General features: G+C 44.0%; 1 protein-coding gene across 1 annotated transcript; it reads left to right on the top strand.

The window, feature by feature from the left end:
• Positions 1-7660: 7660 nt before the first annotated feature.
• On the top strand, positions 7661-26354 carry LOC306923919 (tyrosine-protein phosphatase non-receptor type 5-like; the record flags this gene model as incomplete). Its single annotated transcript, XM_079502265.1, has 12 exons — positions 7661-7999; positions 9155-9274; positions 9650-9745; positions 11059-11375; positions 11719-11911; positions 13964-14048; positions 14949-15028; positions 15413-15550; positions 16974-17084; positions 22425-22585; positions 25044-25157; positions 26261-26354. 12 exons carry the CDS (start codon positions 7661-7663, stop codon positions 26352-26354), a joined length of 1848 nt encoding a protein of 615 aa, XP_079358391.1.
• Between the last annotated feature and the right edge of the window lie 1453 nt (positions 26355-27807).

Raw genomic sequence — 27807 nt, 5'->3', positions numbered from 1 at the left:
GACCAATTGGGCGGGCTACTTAAGCTCTCTAGTCTGTATGCACTTCCTGCCTTCCTCTGCATATGGTTCCTGGTTGTTATCTAGGACAAATAAAGAGGATAGTGCACGGAGGTGCGGCCCGGTCTCCTGCGGGAGGTTTGCACATGCTCAGTGTAAACAGGAACTGCGATGATGGAGTGTTCCAGCAGAGGTGCTAGATAGAAAGCTCATAACTTGTGATGTAAATAATGAGATCCAGAACAGTTGAGAATCAAACAGCAGCAAAATCACCCTTCCCTTTTCAAATGTTTTATATCATCCACAGCACTTGAATGAACAGTATCCATGTTCCTTTGTCATTTCACAAAAATAAAAGTTTGACACATGTAGGCCTACTAAAGAACATGGAAAATCCACAAGAGAAAATATACAAAAACATTAACATTTAGTAAATGTACTTGTCCTTTATCTTTCAGTCTGTTATACACAAAATCATTTCCACAGTTATGAAATTGATATACTTTTTAAAATAAAAACAAAATCAACCTTGTACCATTCTCTTTTTTTGATATCCTTTTTATTATTTCAGTTCAGGCCAGGGTCAGCAACTCTCATGCACCTCTAGCACCTCTGCTGGAACACTCCATCATCGCAATTCCTGTTTACACTGAGCATGTGCAAACCTCCCGCAGGAGAGTGGGCCGCACCTCCGTGCACTATCCTCTTTATTTGTCCTAGGTTGTTATGTGATGTTTGCTCCCACCATCACCCCAGCACCACCGGTGGGCTCTGTTATTTATGCTCCCCATGGGGGGTTTTATTGTATATCTATCTCCCTGCTCTTAATGTTTTACGATGGTGTTTAATCGCACCGAGCAGGGAGAAAATGCAGCAGAGCCGAACGCCAATCAAATATCATATGAACACTTGTATTCTCATTCTATAATAAATTGGTTAAATCTATTCATGAGTTGTCTGACTGAACTGTATTTATTTTCTTTTTTTCTTTCTTTTTTTTTATCTCTCTTATATATACATTGCTTTAATATTATTATTCCTCTCTTCCATGGTTCCATGGTCCAGATTCCGCCACACTGTGGCTGACCCAGGAGATGGGCTTCAACTTGATCATGTGATCTGACACAGTTCTTGTTCCCTGCGACCTACCATGGTAAGTTCTGTCACGCGGAGTGTGCACGCACGCACGCACATTCACACACACACACACACACACACACACACACACACACACACACACACACACACACACACACACACACACACACACACACACACACACACACACACACACACACACACACACACACACACACACACACACACACGTTGGTTTTGCAAACTTCTCTGGCAGAGACACACCACTGACTATAGGGGTGTAACGATATAGTAACTACATCGAAAATGATTGAAAATCAAAAAGTACAAGCTTGTATTTTTGAATGTATAAAACTCTTTAGTATTGTCTTTAGTTCAATGTTTGTTTTGTAGACACCTTCGACAATGAAAGGACAATTTACGTCATAATGTGCCTCATTACATCTTATTGTCTCTTTATTGTTAATGGCGTTTAATGTTTGTTTTACATCACCATTACATCACCTAATCAACATGAGTTAGACTTTAATATATTAGCACCCCTCACTTCACACGGGTGTGATTTTTTAATGTATATAAATGTATAAATGTAATAACCCATTATGCTGCCTCTCAAGGACCCCTGTCCCTGCATGGGGGTCCCTGGACCCCACTTTGAGAGAACCAATCTGGTCTACTACACCAAATCTTTGGTACCCCTATAGAGCGTCGCAGTCCCGCCCCCTGTCATGACGACGCCAGGCCCAGGAAATGAATCCCAATGTATTTTTCCCTTAGACATTTCAAAAAGTATTTATTTAAAGACAATAAGCACAATATTTTGGACCAAACAAACAATTACAAAGAAGAAAAACAACAAAAAAAGTGTTGTAACCTGCCGTTTTTTTCTACTTTCTAATTCTTTGTTTGGCCCAAAACATTGTGTTTATTGTAATGATTTGTCACGACAAGAGTTGGCTTTGTCCGTAACCGTCTTTAAATAAATACTTTCTGAAAAGTCTATGAGGAAAATGAACAGAGAATCATTTCCTGGGCCCTGGTAGGGGGCGGGACTGCAACGCTCTATAGGCATAATGCACTTGTGGGATGGAGCTCTCAGCTTGTGTCAGATGTGTTATTGTAACACACCCAGGATTCAAACCCGAGTCTCCCACGTGGAAAGCCAACATCTTAACCACTAAACCAAAGGGATATCACTGTGATTCAGGGGAGATATTTGACTTTCATGCCATCAGTCTGAGGTTGTGAGCTACATTAAAGGGTAAGACCACTTTTTTTTTAGGTTTGAGTTGTGTAGTTACCTTGCCATGATGTAACTCCACATGTGGACAAGAAATTAAAAAAAATGTTCCAGTGATCAGAATTGATAATTCAAAATATGCTCCTCATTGATTTACATTGTATGCTAAAACGGCTCTCAAAGTCACTCTTTTAGTACGTAAACAAACACAAACAAAGTTGATTCAGACAATATGGAGCTTCACCAAAATTCATGTGGTTTTATTTTTTCATAAAAATGTTAACTTCCTGTTGATTTGTCCATTTTATTGGGAAGAAAACCCGGACTGGATCCGTGGATCGGGATCCAGACCTTCAACTAGTAAAATCAACAGGAAGTTAAAGGGTAAGACCACTTTTGTAGAGGTTTGGGTTGTGTAGTTACCTTGCCATGATGTTACTCCAAATGTGGACAAGAAATCAAAAATAATTTCTCCAGTGATTAGAAATTGATAATTCAAAATATGCTCCTCATTGACTTACATTGTACGCTGAAACAGCTCTCAAAGTCACTCTTTTAGTACGTAAACAAACACAAACAAAGTTGTTTCAGACAATATAGAGCAACACCAAAACTCATGTGGTTTTATTTCTTCATAAAAATGGTAACTTCCTGTTGATTTTACTATATGAAGATCTGGATCCGGATCCATGGATCCAGTCCGGGTTTTCTTCTGAATAAAAATGGACAAATCAACAGGAAGTTAACATTTTTATGAAGAAATAAAACCACATGAGTTTTGGTGTTGCTCTATATTGTCTGAAACAACTTTGTTTGTGTTTGTTTACGTACTAAAAGAGTGACTTTGAGAGCTGTTTCAGCGTACAATGTAAGTCAACGAGGAGCATATTTTGAATTATCAATTTCTAATCACTGGAGAAATTATTTTTTATTTCTTGTCCACATTTGGAGTAACATCATGGCAAGGTAACTACACAACCCAAACCTCTACAAAAGTGGTCTTACCCTTTAACATTTTTATGAAAAAATAAAACCACATGAATTTTGGTGAAGCTCCATATTGTCTGAATCAACTTTGTTTGTGTTTGTTTACGTACTAAAAGAGTGACTTTGAGAGCCGTTTTAGCATACAATGTAAATCAATGAGGAGCATATTTTGAATTATCAATTCTGATCACTGGAACATGTTTTTTTATTTCTTGTTCACATGTGGAGTTACATCATGGCAAGGTAACTACACAACTCAAACCTAAAAAAAAAGTGGTCTTACCCTTTAAGTTAAGTGTTAAAGGGATAGTTCACCCACAAAATTACTTTTTCCCCTCACAATGACTCACCCTGTGAAGCATTGAAGATTTTCATATATTTAAAACATTGGTTTATAAACCTGGGACAGCCGTAGTCCAGGGACGTGCACACATAGACATCAAAGGGGGCTTCAGCCCTGCCCTTTTACCCGTCTGTAAAACAACTGCCCTTTCCAGACTACGAATGCAGCATTTACTATAGGTGAAAGAAATGCAAATGCCCCTCCTTTCCATGCCATGCCGGAAGGCATCATTCAGGAGAATTGCTTTTTTTCCGAAGTCTCCTGAACTTGAACACAGTATTTTGCGATCCATGTCGTACACCTGCATCTCCACTAGCTAAAGAGTGCTGGGTTGCGCCCCTAAAATAGCTGATCTACAAGCTCTCAACGTGTCACAGCGCGGCGTGTTGTGAGCTTGTAGATCTGCTGTTTTCGCTATTTTTGCCCAAAAGTGCCCTCTTACGGGATTTCAGCCCCTGCCTCTCTAACACTCTCTGCACGTCCCTGCCGTAGTCCACACTGGATTACACTGTGAGAGAGTTTGGGAGTTTATCAATCATTTTATATCGTCTCTGTTGCGTGGAAACCTCATGAAAAAAACTGTTACTTTTCAGGATTCAAATTCAAAAATAGCGAAAGTAACACAACTACAACCTCGAAACGCTTTGTGGATTCGCTACTTTTGATGCTTTTGTGTGATGCTGTAGAATGATTACGTAGCAACGTAGGGGGTTCATTTCTGAAAAGGTTACAATATGGATGGAGATTAGAGGTTTCTCCCTGACAGCAACACCTATATTTAATTTATACATTAGTAGTAAAATAATGGATCATTTGGATCAGGACATGCGAACACATTTCCATGGATTCAAGGCTATACATGCGAGGTGAGTAATTGAGAGTAATTGTAAAGATTAAAAAACGCGCAGAGCCACCATAAATGGCCTTGGGTGGCAAATGTGAGACGCAGGAGGACAAAAAGGCAAATGCTAATTACACTTCCTCTCTCCACCTCTCCCTGGCAGGACTTGGCCTGACTTTTGTCCAGACGGGCCAGAAAGCAGCACGAGTGCTGCTTGCAAATACGTCACAATTTGAGGCAAATTCACAAGGAAAGACAAAAAGGATTCCAGCAAATCCCCAAAAGCTATGCTGCCACAGAACATGCATGTGCCAACCAAGGTTCTTAACACTAGCACATTTTGCACATTATATATTATATAGCAGGGGTCTGCAATCGTTTTGAAATGAAGTGCCATGTTTTTATTTTCTCGATAGTCAGTGTGCCAGCCACGCCAACATACATTTTAAAGATGGAGTGCCGTGATTTTTGTACTGTTTTTGTTATGTTGCCTATTTGTCTATGGAGTTAATACAGGGGTTCTAAACATTTTTGGCTGGCCATGTCTCTCGACCCGCATCATAGTACCTGATGGGGGGGGGGGGGGGGGGGATCACAGCATTCCATCTTTAATGACACAGCATAAAAAATCCAACATATTGTGCTGGATTTCTCTCTCACACTTATGCCACACTTATCACCCTCCTTTGAGCCAATGTATACAACATAGCCTATATAGCCTATATCGTCTCAAAACTGTTAATTTTCAGCATTAAAAAAAACAGCCAAAGTAGCATATCTACAAACTCAAAACACGTTGATTCACAACATGTTGTGAGCTTGTGGATCTGGCGATCTGCTACTCGTGATGCTTTTGTATGACACTGTAGTAGTATGAAGTATAGGGCATTAGTTCATTTATGAAAAAATACAAAAAGTTTAAATATATATGTAGATGGGTTTTGCCCGACAGCAGTGCTACATTTGTACATTCGAATATGTATTATGTAGGCCTACTCCAGTACTCTGTACATCTGTCCACACCTGTGACGGGGCAACTTTCACAGTGGCATATTACTTGACCGGGAGTTTGATTGATTGATTGATTGATTGATTGAAATATTTATTAACAGTTTGCAGAATTACAGTACATTTCAAGCACAAACTCAATACAAAGACTGTTAAACTGTGAGTGGACGACCCAATTAAGCATTACACTTGTTTACAAGAGGGTCCACCATGTTCAATTAATCAAAACATTTAGAGACGTACAAATAGACACTTCTATATAGTCAAAGAACAGAAAGTATCTATACTCTGACTCAAGTACTTTATCCAGCACTGCTTTGAACCAGGAGTATGATGATGATGATATACCTTTTCAAACAGAGCAGCCCCCCTTGTATTTTATGTGTTATCATTTTAATATCTCTAATTGGGTGTTTCTGTCCTGATGGCGACGTGAAGTGTGTGTGTGTGTGTGTGTGTGTGTGCGTGCGTGCGTGCGTGCGTGCGTGCGTGCGTGCGTGCGTGCGTGCGTGCGTGCGTGCGTGCGTGCGTGCGTGCGTGCGTGCGTGCGTGCGTGCGTGCGTGCGTGCACGTGGTGCGATTATGCGCAGGAAGGATGAGAGAGAGCCACTCTGTTGCCATGGCAACGGACAGGGCCGTAAACACTTTACCCCTGACTCATCCAGTCTACAATATAGCCTGTCTGCCTGTCTGTCTGTCTGTCTGTCTGTCTGTCTGTCTGTCTGTCTGCCTGCCTGCCTGCCTGCCTGCCTGCCTGCCTGCCTGCCTGCCTGCCTGCCTGTCTGTCTGTCTGTCTGTCTGTCTGTCTGTCTGTCCTATCTACTGTTTTTTGGATATGAGCATTCTTTTGTAGGTTTTTCTTTAAAGCAGGGGTCTTCAACAGGGGGTCTTGGACCCCCAGGGGGCCCTCAGAGTAAGGTCAAATCTTCGTGGGCTTTTTTGTTTTTGTTTTTGTTATTATTAATTATTTTTTTTGCCACTTGAAACCTAGCATCCCTTTTCAGAAGGGAACATTTAGCTATTTCCGGCAAATATAGGTTCGGGGAAAAGACCAATGTATTGAGGGTTGAAGTGATTCCAACACAGTGCAGTGCTACACAAGTCTATGAAACTATGTCTGAAGTATATGAAAGAGTTAATCTCCAACACAATTGTATACAATACAATATGCATAGTGGGGGTCCCTGCTTCATCATTTTGCAGCTACGGAGTCGTTGGTCTGAAGACTGAAGATCGTTGAAGATCCCTTCTTTTAAAGACACACAGAGATGGAGAGTTTTTCAGCATAGGATCTCTCCATCTCTCTCTCTCTCTCTCTCTCTCTCTCTATCTCTATCTCTCTCAGCTGTGCATAGGGAGCTGTGCATAGGAGGCGCTAGCGCCCCTCAAACAAAACACCTGGAGACTTGTGTGGCATGTCCTGTGGTTCCCTACTAGCCGACGTGTGAAAATACAAGAATGCAGCTCAAAACAGGCGTGCAGCAGCCTACCTACTGACTAGAGCGGTCAAACAAAACAGCCGTGCAGCAGCCTACAGTACCTACTGACGTGAGCGGTCAAAGCTTATAGCCTGCACATATTGTACTTCTCTGCTGTCGGGCCGAAACCACAAATAAATACTGACAGATACTTGCATGCATGCATGAGTCATTATACCAGTAAGACGCCTAAAGGACGAGGTTGCGTGCACTGGCCATATATGGAGCGTGTCTTGAGTGGACAGGGTTGTATGTGATCTCGGCAGCATTGCAAATGAGGGTGAACCTCAGTGCTCTTTTCGAGAATAAATAATGGTTTCAATCAATCCATCAAGGCCATTATTAACTGCATGCTTGAAAAGCCTAAATTCTGGCAAAGCTTCCTTGCCGCCTGGAGGCAAGGATCTTTGGCTCCGTTCAGTTCAGCAGGTGTATTTCAGATGGTGGACAGACGTTAACATATACCAGGTGAAATCATGCTGACACGACTGTAACCCATACTACTCCAAATCGTTGCTGTCGGTCGGGCAGAAACCTCTTATCTCCATATTCTAACTTTCCGTGTTTTTGCAAAAGTGTCAGATCCGCAAGCTTGGACATGTGAGTTTTCCGTGCACCCGACAGAGACGATATATATATAATACGGTCTGTGTACCAAACAGGGGACCATGACCCGCCGACTGAGCAGCCGCACCGGTTCCCACACCGACGACTCCATCTTTCTGAGGCCCGATGAAGACCCCGTCTGGTTGGACGAGCCCACCACCACCACCACCGCCGCACACACACAGGCAGACAGAACTGGGGGGGAACTAGGGACCCCTGAACCGGAAGGGGGGGCCCCTAAGGGAGCCCCCGGAGGCGGGGACGATGATGACGATGGCGAGGGCCTGAGAGACGGAGAGTTGCCGATGCCCCGCCAGACCGAGCTCTACTTCTTGAAGATGACCGCGCTGCTGGTGGAGCTGCACTGCTGGGGCGCTTTTTTCGCCGTGCAGCAGCTCATGGTAGGTCGCCACTATTAGACCAGTGGTTCTCTCAAACCTTTTCAGGCCGTGACCGCCCTACATAATCATATTTGAACTGGGGACCCCCTACATAATCATATTTGAACTGGGGACCCCCTACATAATCATATTTGAACTGGGGACCCCTACATAATCATATTTGAACTGGGGACCCCCTACATAATCATATTTGAACTGGGGACCCCCTACATAATCATATTTGAACTGGGGAGTGGGGACCCCCCTACATAATCATATTTGAACTGGGGACCCCCTACATAATCATATTTGAACTGGGGACCCCCTACATAATCATATTTGAACTGGGGACCCCCTACATAATCATATTTGAACTGGGGAGTGGGGACCCCCCTACATAATCATATTTGAACTGGGGACCCCCTACATAATCATATTTGAACTGGGGACCCCTACATAATCATATTTGAACTGGGGACCCCCTACATAATCATATTTGAACTGGGGAGTGGGGACCCCCCTACATAATCATATTTGAACTGGGGACCCCCTACATAATCATATTTGAACTGGGGACCCCCTACATAATCATATTTGAACTGGGGAGTGGGGACCCCCCTACATAATCATATTTGAACTGGGGACCCCCTACATAATCATATTTGAACTGGGGACCCCCTACATAATCATATTTGAACTGGGGAGTGGGGACCCCCCTACATAATCATATTTGAACTGGGGACCCCCTACATAATCATATTTGAACTGGGTACCCCCAACCCTGACAAACACTTGGGGCTATATCTTGCACTACCCCTTACCCCCTAAACTTAATTGCCATTTTTTTACTATTTTGAAAAACCTTTTAAAATAGTTTAGCCGATCTAAAAGCCGATGTAGATCGGCTAGTTTTACTTTTGATTGTCCTTTTTAGTTAGTGCTGCACTGTTGCCTGCTAATGAGAGAGAGAGAGAGAGAGAGAGAGGGGGGGGGAGTTGCACCACTCAGTTCACACGGGTGTGATTTTAAGGTATTAAAGTGTGTGTGTGTGTGTGTGTGTGTGTGTGTGTGTGCGTGCGTGCGTGCGTGCGTGCGTGCGTGCGTGCGTGCGTGCGTGCGTGCGTGCGTGCGTGCGTGCGTGCGTGCGTGCGTGCGTGCGAGTTCTGTCTTCTGCAGGGCTACTGGCTGTATTTCTTTATGTTGGGATTCGGACCCCTGTCCTCCATGTATAAGACCCTGCAGGTCATTGACTTCTACATGGCCTTCCTCATGTCCGGCAACCCCCTGCTGGGGGATGTGAGTATCACAGCACAGCGCAAGCGCCTTTTTTAAAGTAGCCTATAAAAAATAAACATTTATAACGAGTGTTGTAATGCCTTATACGGTAAACACATTATAAATGTGCTTATCTAATCTAACTATAAATGCACCAAGTCTCTGTGTGTACTTCTGTATGTCTGTAATCCACGTAACTCGAGAACCAGGCATGCACCGAGCATGCATTTCCAACTTGCATCATTCCATGTAGGCCAGTGCCCAACGGGAACCGCCGTAGAGGCCCCACGGGCACCTCTCTAGAGACCTGGCCTTAATATACAGTGTTACCATAACGTCTGTTGGACTCTCTTGCTTTGGTCTGAAACTCTCTCTCTCTCTCTCTCTCTCTCTCAGACCCTGCTGCTGATGAGGGAGACGTTCGACTGCAAAAAGCACCGTTGGATCATCGACTCCACTGGATGTGTTGGCATTGCCATCTTTGTGATCATGGTAAAAACCTTCCCCACTATAGTCTAAATTGCTCACATTCAGATGACACTGTTATTTCAAGCATACAGTATGATGTTGTACAGTAGCATTGTGATGCTATGCTTAGTGGGCAGTACAGTGCTGTGAAGTGCAGTGCAGGGTTTCCCTAAAGGTTTATTTGACCTGACAGCACTAGAACTGACCTACTATTGTAGTGTAGAGCACCCTGCGGCCGTGCTTCTCAAACCTTTCAGGCCATGACCGCCCAAAATAATCATATTTGAACTGGGGACCCCCCACCCTGACAAACACTTATATTTGAACTGGGGACCCCCTCCCCACCCTGACAAACACTTGGAATTGTAGGAGTGGCATTTTTGTATACTGTTCCTGAACAGTATAAAACAGTATGGTTTCTTCCCGACAGCAGAGATATATACTGTACGGTACTAGCTAGTAATAATTAACATCATCAAAATCAAACCCAATACATTAACTTGTGAAACAAAACATAAAGTAGACATAACTAGAACTGCACTCTGTCGAGTGCCTACTTGCTTGTTGCACACAAGTAGGCCATAAATGGCCTACTAGTGCGCAGAGCAGAGCGTGCAAGTACTGTAGACCACTACAAACTTTCAAATCTCAGCCTCTCTGTGAAAGAACGTTTGCAATATTGAATTATTAGGTTTAGCTATTTTATTATTTGTATACATAGGGGCATTACCTTTAGTCCACCCGACACTGAAACATGTCATCGTTACGTCACCATCGATAACCAATTATACCCTGGCATTGGTACATATATTCATCACGTCATATGCTCATATGTCTATATATATGTATATGTCTATATGTATGTATATGTAATTTCTGAGTTGATTAGTGGTATAATGTGGTTACTCGGGTGGTTTGATGCGTATGTCCCTTTAATCCACCCGACACTGAAACATATCATCATTGCGTCACCATCGTAAACCAATTGTACCCTGGCATTGGTACATATCTTCATCACGTCATGGGACATACGCTTCGTAGCATGACGGAAAACATATCTGCACGGTCTGCTTCCGTATGTCCCGTGCCAGCATATGACGTCATATCATTTGCTGCTAAGGGACATTGGTATATATCTTCATCACGTCATGGGACATACGCTTCGTAGCATGACGGAACACATACCTGCACGGTCTGCTTCCTTGTGTCCCGTGCTAGCATATGACGTCATATCATCTGCTGCTAAGGGACATACGTATCGTAGCACCTGACTGATAACATTACTTGCACGCTCTGCTTGCGCAAGTAATAATCATTAAAGTGGTTCTCCTCCTCAGACCGTGCACCTGGTGTGTAAGTACTACTACAACTACATGTGGTGGGCGTCGGCCGCTGCAGCAGCGAGCGAGTCTCGGGACGGCGGCGGGACGCGCGCAGGCGGCGGGAACGACAACAACAACAGGAGACAGTCTGTGAACCGCCAGCCGTCCTTCACGCTGTCCGAGTGGACGGACGCCCAGGAGGACCTGCTGGACCCGGAACCCGAGCCCCAGACCCCCCAGGGGTTCGACCCGCAGGGCGCCGGCCTCCCGGACGCCTGCAGGACCGAGGGGGACGGCGACACCCTCACTGTCACACCGGGACTGCAGGAGAGGTACAGAGCAGACGCACTGTGTGGGATAATATGATATGACAGACAGACAGACAGACAGACAGACAGACAGACAGACAGACAGACAGACAGACAGACAGACAGACAGACAGACAGACAGACAGACAGACAGACAGACAGACAGACAGACAGACAGACAATTAGGTCTACATATATTGTTGGGGGTCCTTGACATGAAAATGTTTGACGACTGACATAGAAACATGGGTATTTCAGAAAACTGTCAGGCATTTGTAGAATCGTCCTCAGGTCTAAATGTGTTTTTAAATGCAGTCCATTTACCATATTGTTCACCACCTACTGCATGATGCACCCACGCATGCAGGAGGGGCTCCAACGTGTCCCTGACCCTGGACATGTGCACCCCGGGCTGCACGGAGCCCTACGGCTACGGGACCCAGCTGTCTCCCAGGGACCAGTCCGCCAAGGAGTACCTGAGGGAGGGGACGCACCCGCTGACCCCTGCCCTGCTCCACACACGAGCTCTGGAGGACCAGGCTCTGCAAGCTGAGTTCTATGTGAGTGAAGGAGCCGCATGCTAGCAGCTAATATTAATACCCACCTACACACCTACACAACCTACACAACCTACATGCACACGCACACACAGGTTTGCATTGTTATACTTGTGAGGACAACTTTAGGTTGCCAATTTTATATGAATGCCATTGTAACCAATTTATTGACATTTTTTAAGCAGAAACGTAAAGCTGGAAACCTAAATTTAACCTCTAAATAATCCCAAACCTAATCCTGACCTGAATATATTCCTAAATAATGTTAAGCCTAACAACAGTTTCTCTTATGAGGACTCAAGGACAATGGTCCTCACAATGTCTATGGGCTCATTTGGACCTCACCTACTGTACTTGTATAGTTATATACAAGTACACACGCACACACGCACGCACGCACGCAATTGCACGCACGCACACACACACACACACACACACACACACACACACACACACACACACACACACACACACACACACACACACGCACACATACGCACATGCACACACACATGCACACGCGCGTACAACCGTAGGCTCATACAAAACAAAACAACAACAAATAACAATGGAAGAAATCCATGCCAACATGAAGCCAAGTGGAACTGTGCCCACTCCACTCCCGTAAGCCTCAGCTCTCTGTCTGTCAGTGGGCGAACCGAGGATGCTTGAGCACTAATTTGCATACCCCAAAACCCATGGAGGATTCCATTGTCTGCCAGGCAAACAGATCACACACCTTCTGTCTGTACTCTCAAGTTCATCGCATGCAATCAGCAAACGCAAAAACATGGTTTAGATTGGTGGACAAAGTATTCAACCTCAGTACTTGAAAGTATAGATAGTTAGTAGATAGATCAAATATTACTAAGTGAAACTGTCAAATTTGAACTTCTTACTGGAGTACTTTTAATGTTTTTATAGATTAGATATTCAAAATGCTTTAAAAAAAATCCTATTCAAAACAAAGTATGAAATGTTACATGCTACAAAACCTGTGATAGGCAGTCATTATTGGATAAACAATTGTGTTGACAGATAAATTCAGGTCTGATAATGATGTACCGTGCATGTCAAAATCATGTGCAGTATACTTTAAATGATTTCCGGCCATTGTATACAATTTGAAAAGAAACATTTGACTGGGGACCCGTGACCTCCTCAAGGACCCCTGGACTTTGACAACAACTGAGCTAATTGATGTAGCATCTACAGCAGTGGTTCTCAACGCGTGGTCCGGGAAGCCCCAGCTAGGGGATCCACTGGCTAAATTAGTTCAGGATCAAAATCACTTTAATCGGCCTGGGCCATGGCTCAGTGGTCCAGGCACCATGGCTAGTAATCCAGTCTGGCAGTGTGCCACGGGTTCGACTCCCGATCCCGACGGCCTTTACTGCATGTCTTCCCCCCATCTCTCTCCCCATTTCCTGTCAGCCTACTGTCTGTCCCTCCATAAAAAATATAAAAATAAAGGCGAAAGCCACAAAAAAAAAAACCCATTTAAAATCACTTTAATCTCTTCAACTCTACTGTACATACTGTATGCCAACACTATTGCCAATCTAAAAGCTCAGGACGTGACATAATGCAGTCTTTGTAGCTCTGCTTTTTTCAAAAAATCTTTTATAACACAAAACTTGGGTGTCTGTGGCCAAATGCATATTCATTTGAAGGGTTGTTGTATATTAAAATGGCATATAGACACCATTCTAAGCTATACTAACCAAATCAGAGAAGTATGGAGTTCTCAAAAACAAACTGCATCAGATGAAGAAAAGCAGGCAGAGAGAAAATGATGGTCTCATCGGAGCTGTATTTATTCAAAGTTTAGAGTACAGAATGGCAAAATAGCAGAGCTACCCGCATATGGTATGGTCACTAAGATAGGAAGCACAGTAGGTGTTTTGGCCATTTTCTTCACTATCAGAAAGCTACATCTATTTACATATAGAATGCCAGCTGAGGACCACTGTAGCTCATGCCCTGACATGTCCTGTCCTCTCAGTTAGGGAAGACAGTTTAGTTTAAAACCATCGTTCTCTGTGCACTTGGCAGGAAACTCCCATGAACTTTGTGGCCCCGAAGGAGTACAACTACCCCGGACTGGTGAGAAAGAACCGCTACAAAACCATTCTTCCCAGTAAGTATAGAAACTACAAAACCATTCTACCCAGTAAGTATAGAAACTACAAAACCATTCTACCCAGTAAGTATAGAAACTACAAAACCATTCTACCCAGTAAGTATAGAAACTACAAAACCATTCTACCCAGTAAGTATAGAAACTACAAAACCATTCTACCCAGTAAGTATAGAAACTACAAAACCATTCTACCCAGTAAGTATAGAAACTACAAAAACATTCTACCAGAAACTACAAAAACATTCTACCCAGTAAGTATAGAAACTACTAAACCATTCTACCCAGTAAGTATAGAAACTAGTCAAACTACAAAACCATTCTACCCAGTAAGTATAGAAACTACAAAGCCATTCTACCCAGTATAGAAACTACAAAACCATTCTACCCACAATAAAGTACAGTTTCTTCAATCAAGTGGACTATTTTCATGTTTTGTCCGTCCTTTTACATCTGTATAGAGTGCCAAAGTCCTGACGTCACTCGCTCATCCTCTGGTTTGCGGAGGTTTTTCTCTATGGAGAATAACAGTGGGTCATCTTAAAATCGTCTCATATAAGAATTGTGGTCCAAAAATAAACAAACTCTATCAAGGGCACAAACTCTGGCTCTGCGATATTGTCGGGGAGGTATCTCTGTTGATATAGTTTCTAGCGAAAGTTTAACTAATTCGGCAGCAGTAACATTATAGCATTTTCTCGCAGTCAGTTGATTCTTCATATCCATTTGAGTGAAACGGTCGGTATGATTTGCTTATTTTTCAAATACAGTTCTTATGAGGCGATCTAAAATCCCCCTATGGGGATTATATTATAAACCCGTGCAATAGCGCCCTCTAGCGATATTGGCATCAGACTTTGGTGCTCTTCAGCTATTTCAGCTCAAGGTGTTTGTTTTCAGACACACATAGCAGAGTGATCCTGAAGTCAGCTGATGAAGAGGACTTCCTCACTACTTACATCAATGCTAATTATTTAAAAGTAGGTCAAGTTGTGTGTTTTTTTTGTGCATATTATCATCTCTGTCGGGTGGAAACCATAGGCTACAGTATGTCCAAGACTGTTATAATATTACTTTTAAGGATTCAAGTTCAAAAATAGCAAAAGTAGCAGATCTGCAAGCTTGTGCTTTTGTGCGATGCCACCACAACCACAAAAAGTTCAAATATGGAGATAAGAGGTTTCTGCCCGACAGCAAACCATATGACGGCAGGTTGTCATGTCACACTCACTCATCACTCTCACCGCCTGTGGGCAGGAAGCGTGCATTGACAGGACTGTGTGTGTGTGCGTGCGTGCGTGCGTGCGTGCGTGCGTGCGTGCGTGCGTGCGTGCGTGCGTGCGTGCGTGCGTGCGTGCGTGTAGGGATATGGAGATGAGGAGAAGGCATACATTGCCACCCAGGGTCCCACTGTCAACACAGTGGGAGATTTCTGGAGGATGGTGTGGCAGGAGAGATGTCCCATTATCGTCATGATCACCAACCTGGAGGAGAAGAATGAGGTATGGATCATGGATGGATGGATATATTTTGGATGAATTAATGAATGAATTAATTAATTAATTAATTAATTAATATTGTGTGTGTGTGTGTGTGTGTGTGTGTGTGTGTGTGTGTGTGTGTGTGTGTGTGTGTGTGTGTGTGTGTGTGTGTGTGTGTGCGCGCGCACGCGTGCGTGCGTGCGTGCGTGCGTGTATGCGCATGAATTACTACACTTGTGAGGACCAACTGTCCCCACAAGTATAGTAAGAATAGATGTTGTTTTATGGTTGAAAAAAGATTTGTAGAGATATGTTTACTAAAAAGATTCAGGTTGGGATTAGTGTTAAACATTAAGGTTTAGGAGTTGGAATTCAAGTTAAACATGATTTATACTATGCATGCCAACTGCCAAGTGTCACCCACCGAAGAATAGCTGATCTATCATCTACATCTTGTAGATCTGCTTACTGCCAGAGTAAATAAATAAAGAATTCAGCCTCTGCCGGCGATTTTTCGCTTTGCCGTACCTTTCAAGTCGTCACAGAATATTTATCTCCAGTACGATCGATCCCCTGATCGTTGAGAAACACAGAGCGTTTTTCTTTGCTTGCGTGAAAAAACGACCCTCGGTTCTCTAGTTATTGTCCGCTGTGGTTCCATTTTGGAGATGTGTACACAGTGTCCTGGAAGCAGTTTTGGAGTTCACATTCTTTCTTTTTTATATATATATATTCGTTTTTGGCTTTTGTGCCTTTATTGATAGTTACAGTGAAGACGGACAGGAAAGAGGGAGAGACACACAGCAAAGGTCGTCATGAACGGGACTCGAACACACGACTCGCTGTCAGGCCAGAGCCTGGCATGCGCCTGGACCACTAGGCCAGCGGGCGCCCCTTCACATTCTTTTTTATATTAAAACCATGTAGATGCAGATTTGGAAGGACTTAAATTTGCAAGGCAGGATCAGTATTTACTGAGGGTATTGCTGGTGTCATCCAAAAAAGCCTTTATAACTAAAAAGTGGCTTACGAATGTTAAATGGATGCTATATTTATTATGGAGAGAATTACATTCAGCTTTAGAGGTCAAATTGAAGTCTTCACAGACAACTGGTTTAAATGGATTACTCATGTCTCTACCATAAGACCTGATTTTATTTAAATTCAGTTGTGTTCAATCTGTTCCATTAATGGACTTTGTTCACCTATTTGTATTGTATTTGATTTGTATGTATTGTCCTAATCTTTTCTTTTTCATGTATATTTGTTTACACAAGGAAAATCATAAAATCAGCATTCCAAAATGTTGATGTTCTCTCAAGCATATTAATAGGCTCCAAACGTGTCTGTGCGTGCGTGTCTGCGTGCGCGTATGTGCGTGTGCGTGTGTGCGTGTACTTGTGCGTGTACTTGTGCACGTGTGTGTGCGTGTGCTTGCATGTAGAAATGTGCAGAGTACTGGCCAGAGGACACTGTGACCCACGAGGGCATCCAGATCACCGTCGTCACGGTAACCCAGGAGGACGACTACAGCCTGAGGGTGTTCACCCTGAAGGTGAGACTGAAAACAATGAGAATAATACAATATTAAAGGCATACTATGTAACTTGTTTACATAACAAAACAATATATATATAATAGATATATATCTCTAAATCCCATCATACTCAAATTCACTCCATTCATTTCTCCCATAGAGATTTCCAAAAATATTTATATCAATTATTTTAAAGATGGAGTGCCACAATTTTTGTATTTTTCCAGTTTTCCATGTCTATGCGGTGACAGTACTTCATTAGACACCCTGGAGTCGTTTTTATGTGCAATGGTGTATTAACTTTGTATTTAGGGTTTCTTCCTGGAGGCTGAACCCTTGACAGTCAAACGGGCCAATGAAATAAACAGTAATATAGTGACATCACATTATCAGCCCCTCCCCTAACCCTTCCCCCTTTATCATACAACTACAGCTGTGGGTGCGGCTTCAGTTCAGGTGGATCACCACCCATCACCACCCACCAGGCAAACCAGGCATACTTAATGAACTGGTAACACATAAAACATAAAAAAGGGACAATGCTCATTAATCAACATTTCAGTTTTCACTTCCATGTAAATGTGCCAGAGTTAGCCATAACCTAATTTACATCTGTAGTCACTGAGCAGGCTCTTAAAATGGTAGTAAAACTAAAAATACAATACAATGCAATACAATACAGATAAAAGAAAGACAGAGTGTATAGTGTGCCAGCACACAACACCATGCGTTGATGCCATGTGTGCATATGTGTCAGCACCCAACACTATGTCCATACAAAAACACAATACAATACAGATAAAAGAAAGACAGAGTGTGTAGTGTGCCAGCACACAACACCATGCGTTGATGCCATGTGTGCATATGTGCCAGCACCCAACACTATGTCCATACAAAAACACAATACAATACTGTACAATACAGGAACAGATCAACATGGTACAGGGGACAGAACAACTGCAAAGTGAAGTGAAAAATGACACCGGTGATGAATACTAAATAGTGCTGATAGTTACCAATAAGACCTGATGATCATGTTTTAGGGTGGAAATAAATCACGGCACTCTTAAGCCTATATAGAATCAAGCCATCCAAGGTCCTGTTGAATCATGATCATAAAACCTTAGATTCTGTAAAAGAAAAAATAATTACAACTAAATAATAATAATAATAATAATAATAATAATAATAATAATAATAATAATAATAATAATAATACTATATTTAATCATATGATATACTACATTTAATCAAGTGAAATAAATACCTTTTGCTGTTTTAAATTTCAGTCACTGGAAAAATCACAAAAAGTTATAATAAGAATAAGGAGGTTTCTGTCCGACAGTGGCAATTTTATTTGATCGATTAGAATGAGGCTATAAGAGAATCTCCAGATCTTATTTCTGTCTATTGTATTGGATTTGGGAGTTGTGAAGGAAAGACAAAGACAAGCAACAGCAAGCCAACAAATAACAAGCTTTCATCTCCTCGTCCTACACATTATGTAATGATCCCCTGGCACTCTGCAGTCCCAACGCCAGGGGAGTCCTATACATTATGCAATGATCCCCTGGCACTCTGCAGCAGGGACAAATTAGCCATTGAGCCAGTGGGGCCGTGGCCCAGGGGCCCTTGGCATTCAGGGGCCCCTCGGGGAAATTGGACCGTGAGGTACTAGGTTTGACGCCCTGAAAAGGGCTCCTTGGACCCTCCATTGGCTGTTGATTTTGTTAAATTTAGGTTAAAAAGATGATAAAAACACAAAAATGTCGTGCGCACGCGCGCTATGGGGGCCTTGCAAATATTACCGGCCCAGGGGCCCTCGTGGGGGTTAATCCGTCCCTGCTCTGCAGTCCCAACGCAGGGGAGCGTTTACGCAATTATCATGCATGGTTTTCTAAGTGGCACGGAGCCCTGCACCAAAAGTGTGACCGTGGACCACAGAGCACACAGAGCACGACCATGGACTGCTATCATATTATTACACTACTACACTATATATCTTAATATTCTTATACATTATGTATTATTATTATCCGACAACATTGCTATACCATATTATATTATCCTACAATATTACATTCATTATTGTTATTGCTATACTACTTGTATTTGCCTGCATCTCTTTCCCTGTCTATCTTTCTTCTATTTTCTTTCTCTCTATTCACCTCTCCCCCTCTCCCCCCTTTCACCCGACATGGTCGAGGCAGATGGCCGCCCACCCTAGAGTCGGGTTCTGCCTGACGTTTCTTCCTAAAGAGGAGTTTTTCGTTACTACTGTCGCAATATTGCTTGCTCTGGGTGGATCTTTGTTGGTTTTCTGCTTTATATGTAAAAGTGTCTTGAGACAACTTGTTGTGATTTGACACTTAAATAAAATTGAATTGAATTGAATACCACTGTGACCCTAGCCTCGGTCACTGTGACCCTAGTCTCGGTACCCAGGCTTTTATTTCCTTTCCGTTCACATTCGTCTTCAGCTTTTATTGGATAGCGTGCTGTACAGTATGGTGACATGAAATGGGGAGAGAGATGGGGGGGGCAAGGGGCCAGTGAGGCGCTCCAACGTTGAAGCACTGGGCCCTAGTGGTAAGAGGAAGGACTGCAGGCGGACCCGTGCTTTAACACGTAGGACCATCACTCCCTACGTCGGAGGAGGTACTTCCGGCAGTCTTCCGGGTGCTTCAAAACGCCACTGAGCAACTTCATCGAAATGAATAGCTTGGGGGCGGGGCTAGTGCTCCAGTTCGGTCTCTATCCTTTATATACTCTATGGGGGGGGGGGGGGGGGGTGGTTGACAGACACGCGGTAAAGGTCGTCGGGATCGGGAGTCGAACCCGCGACACACTGCCAGGCTGGCTTAGCAGCCTAGCCGCCCAGGCCTCTTAGCTTTATTCTATCGATAAAATAAAATCGGCGCTGAAACCTGCTTATTCTAACTTTTTGTGTTTTTTTCCATAAATTAATACTGTGTAAAGTAACTATAAGTACATTTACTTAAGTATTGTACAGTACTTTAAGGACCACTTTTCAACCCATCTTCATAATAGGTCCTCTCTAATAATCATGATAAAATGCCACCATTTCTTTCTACTCAGTCTTTGTCTCATAGGAGGGCTATGGGCAGTTCAGAAACCCGTCCACCAGTGACATCATTGTTAGGCAGATTTTTAGGCAAGATTTTTTTTTTTTACAAAAATGTTAGATTTTTTATTATCGTGAGAACGATGGCTTCCATTTTCGCATTGCAACTTTTCAGGAATAGAAAGCCTGCAGTTTCTATTAGCTTGGATTCCCCATCGATGATGTCACTGGTGGACAGGTTTCTGAAGCTCAAGCTCACAATGACTTACTTTACTTGACTTAGGCCTTTGTATCCCTTTCGGAACATAGGCCACAACGACGCATTGTGAGCTTGTAGAAAGGTGTTTATGAAACTGTTTATAAAACTTGAAATGGGACATTCTGCATAATGAGTACTTTCTACTTTTTGTACATTACATTTTGATACACATACCTTTGTACTTTTACTCAAGTCAATTTTGAATTCTGGACCTTTACTTGTAACCAAGTATTTCTACATTGCAGTATTAATACTTGTGCTTAAGTAAAACCCTTTTTCACTACTTTTTGCACCCTACTTCAGTGGTTCCCAAACCTTTTCATGCATGTCAAGGACCCCAAAATTGACACTAAATAGCCCACGGACCCCCATTTGAAAAGATATGCCAGGGACCCCCATAAGAGAAGACTTTTACGGCTAGCAGTGATTCTCAACCCGTTTCATTTCAAGAACACGCAGTTTGACACGCATTTAGTCTACGGACCCCCATTTAATGGCATTTCTATCTCTGGGACCCCCAATTTATATTGTAAAATCAATGTTAATTTAACTCTGAGAGCGTACAAATGGAATCAAATGGATCCGTTAGACAAAATGATAAATGGTGCATTTATATACAGTAAGTAAGTAGCCTTGCCGAGCCATGAGGCCCATAGGGCAGGAGCCTATCTCCTGTTTCTGTAGCGTGAGGCAGCTTGATGTACGTGTACACCCCCAGGACATGACGCTAGTATGTCGCAGGGACTTACCCCCAATCCAACCCTTGATGCTGAGTGTCAAGCAGGGAGGCACTGGGTCCCATTTTTAGAGTCTTTGGTATGACCCGGCCGGGGATTGAACCCCGACCTCCCAGTCTCAGGGCGGACGCTCTAACCACAAGGCCACTGAGCTGGTAATTTTATATACAGTACCGGCACCTTTATCCAAGGCGCTTTACAATGTGCATTACATGCGACGGCGTGGGAAACCACCAAACATGTTTATCACAGCAGAAGTTTGGGGATAGTAACACCGTCGTATGGAGGAATCTCCCAATTTAGAAGGCGCGTTTTCTGCATCGGCCTCAGGTCTAAAGATTAATTTATGAATTAAATATTGGATTAACTGTTGTACACCTCATTCAGTAAATTGTTAGGTCTGGTATGGTACAGTAGCCTACTCCTGGGTAAAAATAGCATATCTGGTTTAATAACCCCTCGCTCCTCTTAGCCACCTCCCTCATGTGCTGTTACTGTCACCACAGCAACCCACTCCACCGTAGCAACTTGGATGCATACTGTGTACACGAGCAGATCTGTATAGAATAAAATACACTGGAACACTTTATTTATTTTTTACATACAAGGTTTCCACCTGACGGTGACGATGTAATTCAACATAATTACAACCCCAAAAACTCAGGCTATGAAGCAGACTTTGTTGTCAAACTGCTGCAAATCCAGAACCTTTTTCAAAGAACCCCACATCTGAAAATGTTTTGTGCCAGGGACTCCCAGAGGAGAAAAATAATCTACATTATTCAAACGTTTCCAAACCATGGGTGGGACACTACTGCCCCCCCTCCCCCCAACAACAACAAAAACAAAAAAAGGAATACATACTGTATATAAAAAAGCTAGGTACCGGCATCGCACGCGTGCACGCAGGCCCACCCACTCCTGGCCAGGAAACTTCGGTTCTGGCTTTGCCACTGTTCGAAACATATTTCTTTCAAATGTCCAAAATTGCAGATGTACATGAAGTGACACGCTGTGAGCTTGTTGATCTGCTATCTTCTATTTTTGAATATCCCATGCACATATAAATGGACCACTGTATCATAAAGTGGTTAAGATGATTATGTGGCTGTTACTGAACATATCTGTGTGTGTGTGTGTGTGTGTGTGTGTGTGTGTGTGTGTGTGTGTGTGTGTGTGTGTGTGTGTGTGTGCGTGCGTGCGTGCGTGCGTGCGTGCGTGCGTGCGTGCGTGCGTGCGTGCGTGCGTGCGTGCGTGCGTGTGCGTCCGTGTGTCAGTGTTCTGGGGAGGAGCGCAGCCTCAGACAGTACTGGTACACCTCCTGGCCTGATCAGAAGACCCCAGACAAAGCCCCGCCCCTGCTGGAGCTGGTGCAGGAAGTGGAGAGGGCCAGGGAGGACGCTCCGCTCATCAGTGGCCCCACCATTGTCCACTGCAGGTGATCCTTCACTGCAGGTTGTCCTTCACGAGCTGGGGGGAAGGACAGACCACAGTGGTCTGTCCTTCACGAGCTGGGGAAAGGACAGGTCTGTCCGTCCTTCACGAGGAAGACATCTGAAAACATAATGTCCCAGTACAGGGACCCCGGATGAGAAGATTTGTGTTTAAAGGAGAATTCCATGCTAGAAGGCTTTCTTACCTTTATTTGTAGTTGTTACGTCCTCACCAAAGAGGTCCAGGTGTTATTTTGTGCAAAATCTCCTTATTGGCTATTTCCCCTACCATAAGCCCTAAATTAATTGCATTGAATTAAATGGGAATTCAATGGGGCTATGGGTTGTATATATCCTCTCTTCATAATGTAAATAATATCCCAAGTGGCACACTTTACTACTAAGCAAATTAGCACAACACCCCATAGGCCCATTCAATTCCCATTCAATTCAATGCAATTCATTGAGGGCTGGGAAATAGCCAATAAGGAGTTTTTGCACAAAAAAACACCTGGACCTCTTTGGTGGGGACGTAACAACTACAAAGAAAGGTAAGCAAAGTTTCCAAATATTTTCAAAATAGCTGATTTACAAGCCTGATCTGCTACTTTTTAAATAGCCAACATAAATGGATAGAGTAGTTAAAATGATTGTCATGCATACGTTAACTATACTTTTGCTGCGGGGACCACCTGGAGCCCCCCCAAGGACCCTTGGTGGTCCCCGGACCCCACTTTGAGAACCACTGGGCTAAACCGATTCCCCTCACGAGACTTGTATATTATTAAAACAATTTGCCAAAAGCTGCCAAATGTCCCAAGGCATTAAGCAAAGCTGAGGTTTAGGATTCCAATTCGATTTTAAGCAAAAGCTTTCCCCACAATACGGATGCATGGGGTTTAAGTGGTTAAATGTGCTATACTCAGATATGTGCTGAAAGGGTTAAGTTTCCTGGTGTACATTACTGCCAGTGTGATTAACAAGGACACACAGGGTCATATATAGACTCTGTTGTTTGTTTCCACAGCAGAGCTCTAGTCTAGTAGCCTGGGTTCCAGCCTGATTCGCTGCGTTCCGCGGATCTGAAAATGTCACTGCGCTGTCACTAGGGCAGTAGCCTGGGGTCCACCTATGCTTTCTATGGCATAGGCAGCTCCCGGCAGGATCCGCCGGGAGAATCTAGACGCAGCTGCGCGACATGAGACTAATTAATTTGAGCGACAGAGAGAGAGAGGTGTGTGTGTGTGTGTGTGTGTGTGTGTGTGTGTGTGTGTGTGTGTGTGTGTGTGTGTGTGTGTGTGTGTGTGTGTGTGTGTGTGTGATCGACGTTTGCGCTACTCTATGCCGAATTTAAGTGGCCCCAGACTTTTTTTTCTCCCTGGAAATAAAAACGACATTTTCAGGTCCGCGGAACGCAGCGAATCAGGCTGGAACCCAGGCTACTAGTCTAGAGCACTGCTTCCCAAACTCCGGGTCGGGGCCCCCTTTGTGGGTCACGGGCCAGGTCGACCCCAAAAAAACGTAAGAAAAGAAAGAAAAAAAAGAAAAAGAAAAACATTAAACCACAAACAAACGCAACACGAAGCGTCACGTTGTGAGCTTGTAGATCTGCTATTTTCACTAGTTTGGGTCCCAGGACCAGGTTTCTCTTTTGGGTCTTGAGCTAAAAGGTTTGGGAACCGCTGTTTTAGAGTACTGGTTCTCAACCTGTGGGCCAGGGACCACTGGTGCAACCACGAGGGTATTGCAAGTGGACCCCCCAAGAATTGGCTTGTGTGTGGTAAAGCTATAAGGTGTCCATGACTTTGTTCAACACACAGGCTGCTGACAGGCAGGTGTGTGTGTGTGTGTGTGTGTGTGTGTGTGTGTGTGTGTGTGTGTGTGTGTGTGTGTGTGTGTGTGTGTGTGTGTGTGTGTGTGTGTGTGTGTGTGTGTGTGTGAGTGAGTGAGTGAGTGAGTGAGTGAGTGAGTGAGTGAGTGAGTGAGTGAGTGCGCGCGCGCGTGCATGCGTGTATGTGACAGTGATATCCCAAGGGACACTTTCACTCTAATAGAATTACTGGGATCAATGCCAGTAAATGCATCCCAGTGGTTTTCAATGTGGGGCCAGGGTACCACTGGGGTTCCTAGAGGGGCTTCCAAATGGACCCTTACTGATCTGTAACTCTGAGAGTGCACACTATGTTCCATTTGTACACTCTTATTTTATTTATTTTAATTTAACCTTCATTTAACCAATATAAAACCACATTGAGACTAAAGTCTCTTACAAGAGGCATATAGATATTACACAGCTTTGCCAGAATGACAGATCCTGAGACAAGACAATACAAAATGACAACCATATAACATCCAGAAAACGCTATTTGTTTTTTCACTGTCTCTTTCTACCTAATTCTAATTCCCGCTCTGTGTTTTCCCTCCTCCTCCTCCTCCTCCTCCTCCTCCCCCTCTCCCCTGCAGTGCTGGGATAGGCCGGACAGGCTGTTTCATTGCCACCTCCATCCTGTGCAAACAGCTGAGGTACGAGGATGAGGTGGACATCCTGAAGACCACCTGCCAGCTCCGTCTGGACAGGTGAGAAACAACCATCACCGTCGTGATGTGAACCTCACATCAGGTGTGTGTGTGTGTGTGGGGGGGGGGGGATAGAGGTTCCTCCTTGGCCTCCAGGGAAGTGTGCGACGCGCAAATATTATGTTTCACACCAATCTGTCCAGCCGTGTCTTGAGATCAGCTGCTCACAGGCAAACAGATAAACACACGGACGGGCAGGGGTGAAAACATAATCTCCCGCCTCCCGCTGAAGATGATATCGCTCAGTTTGTAAATACATCAAAGATGTGAATATAATGCATTTCTAATGGATGAAGCCTTGGCCTGGAAGAGAGGTCATCAGGTGGTCAACCCTCAACCACTACACTCTCCAGTTGGCGGGTCAGCAGTGATTGGCCAAGTCACTGCCCCTCTCCTCCAGGCTTCCAGCCACAGACGAAATCCACGGAGGGGCACCCCGAGCACAGTCATCACCGAGGTGCACCCAGCACCGCGGGGAGGGCCACACCCGGCCAACAGGGAAGGAAGTGCAGCAAACCAGTGCTGACCACACCCCCCAGCCTTACTGGTGTATTTGAGTCAAGGAAGCTTTCTCTGCGTCTGTGTCACTGTCGTTGTTGTTGTCGTTGGATCTGTCCTAACGAGTCTCTCTTCCTCCCCTCCTCTCTCTCGAGACTCTGGGGTATTGCTCATGTGTACATTCTGTAGCTTGCTTGGTGCCCTCTTGCGAGTACTGCAACAGAGGTTGCTAACCACTGTTGCCCTGTCAGTCTTTCCTGGAGGTCAGCTGTCTCTCCAGCGTTGCCGACCTTTCTCGGTTGCCATCCAGACTTTCTTGGAAGTCACTGGTTGCCCAGGGAGTTCAGTTTGTAAATACATCAAAGATGCAAATATAATCCATTTCTAATGGATGAAGCCTTGGCCTGCATGGAAGAGAGGTCATCAGGTGGTCTCCAATATTTATATTTATCCTGCATTGATATGAAATTGTGTGTGTGTGTGTGTGTGTGTGTGTGTGTGTGTGTGTGTGTGTGTGTGTGTGTGTGTGTGTGTGTGTGTGTGTGTGTGTGTGTGTGTGTGTGTCTCTGTGTGTCTGTGCGTGTGCGTGCGTGCGCGTGTCACAGGGGTGGGATGATCCAGACATGTGAGCAGTACCAGTTTGTGCACCACGTCCTCAGCCTGTACGAGAAGCAGCTGAACCACACTGCTGAGGAGTAGGAGGAGACAGAGCCACAGGCTCCACCCACACCGAGACACACCACTGTACACTATGATGGTAGACACACCTGTACACTATCACCATTGATGGTAGACACACCTGTGCACTGTAGTCTCACATAGTAGTCCACTTGCCAGAATGTGAATCCAGGCATGTTGAGTACACCAAAGTTAGAATTTCTAACATGGTGTACTCAACTCATTTCTAACTTGTTGAGTATGGGTCCCCAGCATGTAGAAACTGCCAGATGCTAACTTGCATATGTTGAGCAATTTTTTTTTGTGCAAGACTAATGCTTAATGGATTCATCAGCATCATGAAAACCCCCTAGTTTCACATGTCACGTGCTACTTAAAGCATGATGAAATTTAGATTTTTTTCCCCCCCTTATACAGTAGGTTGTTAATTGTATGGTACATATTATGCCAATTATGAAAATTGCTCAACATATGCAAGTTAGCATCCGGCAGTTTCTACATGCTGGGGACCCATACTCAACATTTCTAACATAAAACCTTGGTGTACTCAACATGTCCGGGTTCACAATGGGGCTCTATGGGCTGGCAATTAGACTATAGCCAGACTACTATTCCACAATCTCTGAATGCTTGATTCTGGAACTACACCCCCTGCAATCTGAGAAAGGAAGCTGTCATCATCTGTTCGTCATTTCCGTTCACGGAAATATCTTTTTTGAATTTCCATTTCTGATAAGCAGCACACCACATTACTAATTTGATTTACAGTGGGGCAAATTGAGGTGACTGCAAAGACAAAAGGGAAGCAGGGAGGAGGTAGCCTGGCTTTGGCCATACTGATAACGTGTTTTCACACTCGCACTTGAGGCGTGAGTGAATCCACGTTATGTGTCTGGCAAAGCCAGGCTAGGGAGGAGGCACCTCCTTTACATATTGACAGAAGCATTTGAAAATTGTGTGAGAGAACAGTCTGGCTGAAGATAGCACTGATGGTTCTGTAGACACCTGTACACCGCTGTACCACCACTGGCGTAGACACTGCACCCATCATTGCAACGTCATAATTTAATAAGTATGGAGATCAACCATGCTTTGAAAGCTACAATTCATACATTTGTCAGTTGTCTCCCTCTCCTGGCGGAGTGAGCTAATTGCAGCGTGTCCGAACCATTATAAATCTTGTGTGCCGTCAGCTTCAAATAACTTTGATGTTGACCTTGTCAACATGTCAGTGTCCTGTCAATGAAAGAGTAGTAAGACCGTCCGCAGATGTGCTAGTTATGTTGTATTAAGATACATTCAGATTGTTTAAAATCACATGTTTTAGTCATGAGTCTTGGATCGTAGCTTTTAACCAATCAACACCCAGCATCCGTATTGTGGGGGAAAGCTTTAGCAGAAAATAGCAGATCGGCAAGCTCACAACTTGGCGAGGTTGTCGATCAGCTTTTTTCAGCAAGAGCTTACCCCCACA

The sequence above is a fragment of the Electrona antarctica genome (assembly GCF_951216825.1).
Source record: "Electrona antarctica genome assembly, chromosome: 5".
In the NCBI taxonomy this organism is placed as follows: Eukaryota; Metazoa; Chordata; class Actinopteri; order Myctophiformes; family Myctophidae; genus Electrona; species Electrona antarctica.
Note: the sequence above shows the minus strand (reverse complement) of the source record. Positions and strands in the feature narration are given on the sequence as shown.